At 49.5% G+C, this 5,552-nt stretch overlaps 1 protein-coding gene across 3 annotated transcripts in view; it reads right to left on the bottom strand.

Annotated features, from left to right (window-relative positions):
* ANP32A (acidic nuclear phosphoprotein 32 family member A) overlaps nucleotides 1-5,552 on the bottom strand; it is a 19,657-nt gene that overhangs the window by 5,034 nt on the left and 9,071 nt on the right. For all 3 annotated transcript variants that reach the window (XM_035902935.1, XM_035902937.1, XM_035902928.1), the window contains exons 2-3: nucleotides 477-626; nucleotides 206-328 (exon numbers count right to left, since the gene is read on the bottom strand). In XM_035902935.1, coding sequence (XP_035758828.1) covers nucleotides 206-328; nucleotides 477-626 — 273 coding nt within the window. The remainder of the gene's footprint in view (nucleotides 1-205; nucleotides 329-476; nucleotides 627-5,552) is intronic.

Raw genomic sequence — 5,552 nt, 5'->3', positions numbered from 1 at the left:
AGAACCCACCCCCCCACGCTGCCGGGTTAGCCCCAGGGCAGGGCTGTGACACGGCCCGGGGCCAGGCTGAGCCCCACAGCAACCTGGCCCGAGAGACAAGCACCCCAGACACTCCACTGCAAGTCGCTTTGGACTTTCCAAGCCTGAAATGCCTCTACTCATCACAAAACAGGGTTTGATTTCATCCTGTACTGCATCAACTTACCAGCGGTTCTATTGTACTGAGATCTTTTATTTTGTTGCCGCTTAGATTTAGATGCGTGAGGTTTGGACACTTTTCTGCCAACACTTCCAGTCCTCCTGAGATTCTGTTGTCGCTTAGCTCGAGCTAAAAGGCACATAAACAGCTTGAGTTTTTAGTGCAAACATGTATCACAAAGCAGTTGGGTCAGCTAATCACGTTTTTATACAAACAACTGTTTTACATTCGGTACAGTGCAAAGAGGGAGGGATGTAGCGTGGGGCATTTTATTTACCTTCTTAAGTTTGTTTAACTTTGGTAAGTTTGCAACTGAGGTTAAGCCTACGTTGATTGTACTTAAGAATTCCAGCTCTTCAAACTCATCTGTAAGGCCTTCGATTTTGCCTTCGTATGACCTACAGTTGTCAAGAACGAGTTCTTTAACCTGGAAAAAGAACAATGCAAAACATGTATAAGACGTTCTGCGCAGAGGATAAAGATCTCACTCACAAGCAAAGGACGACGCACAGATCAGGCAAAAATGAAAGGTATTCCAGTACATTGGCAAGCATGCCGAAGGTTATTCTCAGTGTCTGATCCCCACTTTTGCTGGCATGCCAGGTTACCAGTGTTTCAAAAAACACAGATATTTGGCTTTGCTTCAACTGCCCCCCTTTGCCTTGTTCAAAAACATGAATCCTAGCCTAACAGACTCCGTTGTTAGAAGTAACGTCGCCTCTGGTATATGCGAGCAATAAACATTCTAAAAAATATAAACCCAATCTCTTTATTGTTAAACTAACCTACAACTCCATACAACTCGTGTGCTATTACAACAGATCATCAATTGTTAAAATAAGCTTCTCTCTGCATGCAAAAATTATTCCAGCTTTTCAAGCGTGGCGGGAAGATCGCCCTCAGATGCTCCTGAAACCCAGCGGCAGGCACTGGTGATCCTAAACCAGGTCTTGCTGGTGTCTACCCTCATCCCTCCTTATTACAGTAGCTCGATGGTACTTTAGGGGGAAGATCTGCTCCACGGAGGGAACTCCTTTCTCGGGGAATGGCAAGGGACGTGTCAGACGATGCTGGCAGGGGAGGCTCGGTGAGCCTAGCTGCTGCTGCAGCAGTGCACTCCTTATCTCCCCTGCCGGGCTGCAGCAGGGAGGCTCCAAGGGAGCGGGGAAGATAACGGCCCCGTCGGCCTGAGCAGCACAGGACCTGCCTGACAGCCAAAGCTGGGCAGCCCCGCAGCAGGGTGCAGCAAGTTACAGGCTGCAGGGCTTTGGGGTTTTGTTTTCTGTTTGTTTTTTGGTTGGTTTTTTGGTTTTGTTTTTTTAAAATAGATCACCGCTCTTTTGGCAGGTGCTATCTTCAAGGGACACGAACCAACAGCATCAATGCAAAAGAGCCCCTGAATACGGCCCAGCCTGATTAAAACTGCTCCTTTTCACCCGAAAGCCAGCTCAGCCTTACGGGATTCAAGTCCCTTCGTAGCCAACATGAGTTTTCCTGGGCTCTGGGGAAGCTGTGGACTGTGACTCCACAGGAAGGGCCCACCCATGTGGGGAACACCCAGACATTTTCACACCGACAGAGAATTGCTGGGGGTTATTTCTGCCCCGTAAAATACCCAGGGAAACCCATCCTTCCACGTGCACTGCAGACCCCATCCCATACCTGAGGCTTGGGAAGGGGGGTGTGTGCTGCTTTACGCCGAGGATGGGATAAAACAAATCTGTGAGAGCGGCGTACGCGGAAACATGAAGCAACTCATCAGTTTGCACCAAGGACAGTTAATATGCAAATATTTAATTTTCTTGATTTTTTTATTACTGTAATCCTGCTGCACAGAGAAGAGTCCTATGTAGTTTTATAGCTCCAAATAACATCCCTAGATTTCTAATTAAATCCCAGGCACCGAAGTCAATAGGGAAGTCAGCCCAAAGCAACACGGGAGTACAAGTGATTCATTGAGAGTAGGAGGATCAGCGTTAGACAGGAAATACATTTTCCAAGAGTCTACAATTTTCCTAGAAGAATTATGATAGGGAATGACTCCACAAAAGTCTTCCAGAAGAATTTTAGGCTGGTTAGAAGAAACCAAGGATCAAGTCAAATGCTCCTGATCCCAAATACATGTATTCTGCTGGGAGGGGAACCCAAAACCCCAAGAACAAGACTACAAAAAACCCTCTTTGCTTTCAAATTTGGAGAGCAGGAAAGCCATTTTAAAGGCAAACATGCCTATCTTCTAACTGCAACAGTATTTAAGTATCAGGATCCTCCAGCGAGATCAGTTTGGGGACAGAGTTTTCTCAGTCATCAGCTTTACACATACACACAGCTTCCGCCAAAAAAAAAAAGAAAAAAATAAAAAAGTAAAATAAAAGCAGCTCCACCCCAAACCCAGAGGGTACAGCAGCCACATTTCCCCCTATCTGTGTGCTTGCTCGCCAGCACACGAGGCCCTGGCCTGCCCTGTTATCTCTCTTGCCCAGCAAGGTGGCTCATCCCAGACAGCGCCCACCTACGGACATGTTTCGGAGCAGGGAGGGCAAAGGAGAGTGCTGCTGGAGACCCCAGAGGTCTTTTTTTTTTTTTTTGCCTTATCCTCTTTGCAAAGGAAGTTTGCAAGAGCACACTTAGGAAGATGAAGCAAGGCGGGAGGAAGTTCAGGGAGAGAAAATGCTCGCGGCGGCAGCAGCCAGCACAGCTTAGGGTCAGCTCTGGCTTTGAGCTATGCAGCAGAGCAAAGGCACAGAGCGAGGCAGCACCTAAACGTCACCCTGAGAAAGAATGGCATCTGTCCTCACCCCGGGAGGTGGGACAGCCCTTCATCCTCCCCGAGGGCAGGATGGAGAAGAGGCAAACGGGGAATAGGACAAAGCTTCCTCGAGGACAAAGCTTCCTCAGGGGCAGAGAGGAGATTTCAGAGGGAGCTGGAAACAGCCATGGATGCAGAAGAAAAACCCCTTTAATACAGTGGCAGAAGACCCAATCAGCTTCTTAGGTTGCTCTTTTTAGTGCAAGACTGCCACTTCTCCTCTACCTTTCAAAAACTCTGATATAGTACTGCAATCCTCTCTTCTTTGCTGTGCCCAGTACCAAGATACCAGGCAAAGGTACAGCCAAAACAACTCCATGGGTAAGCTATCGTGGAATAAAACTGGCCAGGCTTGCAAGTGGTGGAAAGCTTGGTGGAACCCAAGAGCTCGCTTAGGAAACAGCAGAGCACAGGCTCCTAATGCTCCCGAAGCGCAACCGCAGCAACGTAATTTCAGTGTTTACGTGGTCAGGGGTGTATCAACACACTGCATCGCTTCTGAAAGAACATGACTCCACAAAATAAAATTCAAGGCAGAATTCAGATGGCTTTGTGTTCGAAGAGAGTTAAGAATCTCGCAGAAAATACACGCGTGCAAAAGGAGGATGAACTGGGCTCGTGGGGCTCCTTCCCAACCTCACTGCCACGTGCACGCTCGCTGCTGCATCACACCCGATTCTCTTGCATACAGCCAAGCAGCAAGAAACGACCACCAGCTTACACAGTTTCTGTAAGTATAAGCAGCTATTTGCCCACAGCCGCTCAGCCCGCAGCCTCGCGCAGCCCCCTCTCCTCCCCTTCCACACTGCCTTGCCACCTCCTCCTGAAGAACTTGCTGGTTTGCAGTTAGCCGGAGAGCCGGCACCGCATGTCCCCCCCGGGGGAGGGCACCGCTCTCCACGGCCCCTCTCCAGCTTACTCATGGGGCACGTTTCCAGCACGCGGGCTGCTGCACAGAGGTCTCCTCTCAAACCTTAGCCCCCTTGGCGAGGATGTTGGGCCTCATCCAGGCACACTACAGCCGTGACAGCCAGCACATAACTGTGTCAGTATAGAGAGGGAGAAGTGGAAAGGTGACCTTAGTCAAGCTACATTCCATCTAAACCAGCTCACTACCACAGAAGTATGACAGAAGGACTAAAAACCTACTCCTCATTTGTTTTTCAGAAGTCTCTGTGTTTTTAAGGAAAATTCCAGCTCCTGAATCACTCTCCAAGCCATCTACTGAGCTCCCCTGAAAACACAGTTAAGACTGTAATTTTTACATTTCTTTCCTCCTGTTTTGTCACCAGAACACAGAATAAACCTTCACCTGATGCAAGTAGCCTGGGCGAGCACCCTTTCTGAGCTCCGTTAGATACCTGAGCAAGATGAGCGGGCCCCAGCTGGTCTGAACCAATTTAGTTGTATCGCACTGCGGTCTCTGTAATATTACAGACTCGTAGATGAGCAGTCGGAATTAGGGAGGACAACCTGAACTCATTTGGAGAGATAGGCTAAGGGAATACGTGTCCTCAAGTTAATTCGTGTTTAGCTGCACCAAAGACAGGAAGATTCAACTTGCAGAAATTGTATAGGGTCAACCTTCTTACAGCCTACGCCACAATGCACAAGCAAATCAAAGCACTAATTGGAGTACGTACTAATACAAGTAAGTACTGGTACAGGACAGACCACATGAGCTGTACTTACCTTTCCTCCCTCTCCCAAAAAAAACTGCTGCACAGTGAGACGCAGCAGAAGAGCAACACGCCATGGGTAACCAACCACCACAGATAACACCGCAATACTTACCTGGAGAGGTAAGAAAACACCCACAGGTGAACGTCTAGCAGAGAACCTATCCAGCAGGTGGCTGGGTTGGTTCCCATAGTACGTAACCACGTCTGCGGTAGCATCGATGATAAGGCACCATCGGGTGCTTGGGTAGGGGTGTTACACATCGCGCAGCTTCAACTGGCAAGTGTTTCCCGCCCAGCCTGACGTTCTGCCTCGTCCTCTGCGTTCCCAGGGGGGCCGAGGGCCCTGCCGCCCCTCTGCCCCGTTCCGGGGTGCCATCTGCTCGGGCAGGTGCTTCCTGGTTCTCCCCGTACTTCTGCTCAAGCGTCGCTCTGCGGTTTGCTGGTATCGGTCCTCAGTTCTCAGCCGTCACACGTAAGCAAAGTAGGCTGCTGCTTCTCCAACAAACTCTTCAGCCCACACACCTCGGACCTGTTCTCCTGTGGTCATCCCAGTTTCTATTTCTGATAGTCGGAGACGCTTTCAGCACATGACACCACATCCCTGTTAAGGTGCGCTGCGCTCTTCACTGTGGATTACTGCATCCCCCGTCTCTCTTCATGACTTTCATGACATCACACTCTGCCCGATAACCAGGGACTCCTGTTTCCTAGCGTGGCTACTGCATTAAGCCCCGTTCCCAAATGCATATATGGAATCTTTAATCACAGAATGGCAGGGGTTGGAAGGGACCTTGGGAAATCACCCAGTCCAACCCAGAGCAGGGGGCACAGGACAGCGGCCAGGCGGGGGTTGAATATCTCC

The sequence above is a fragment of the Egretta garzetta genome, unplaced genomic scaffold (genome assembly GCF_000687185.1).
Source record: "Egretta garzetta isolate BGI_Z169 unplaced genomic scaffold, ASM68718v1 scaffold331, whole genome shotgun sequence".
Taxonomy (NCBI): domain Eukaryota; kingdom Metazoa; phylum Chordata; class Aves; order Pelecaniformes; family Ardeidae; genus Egretta; species Egretta garzetta.
This window is presented reverse-complemented; position numbering and strand designations above follow the sequence as displayed.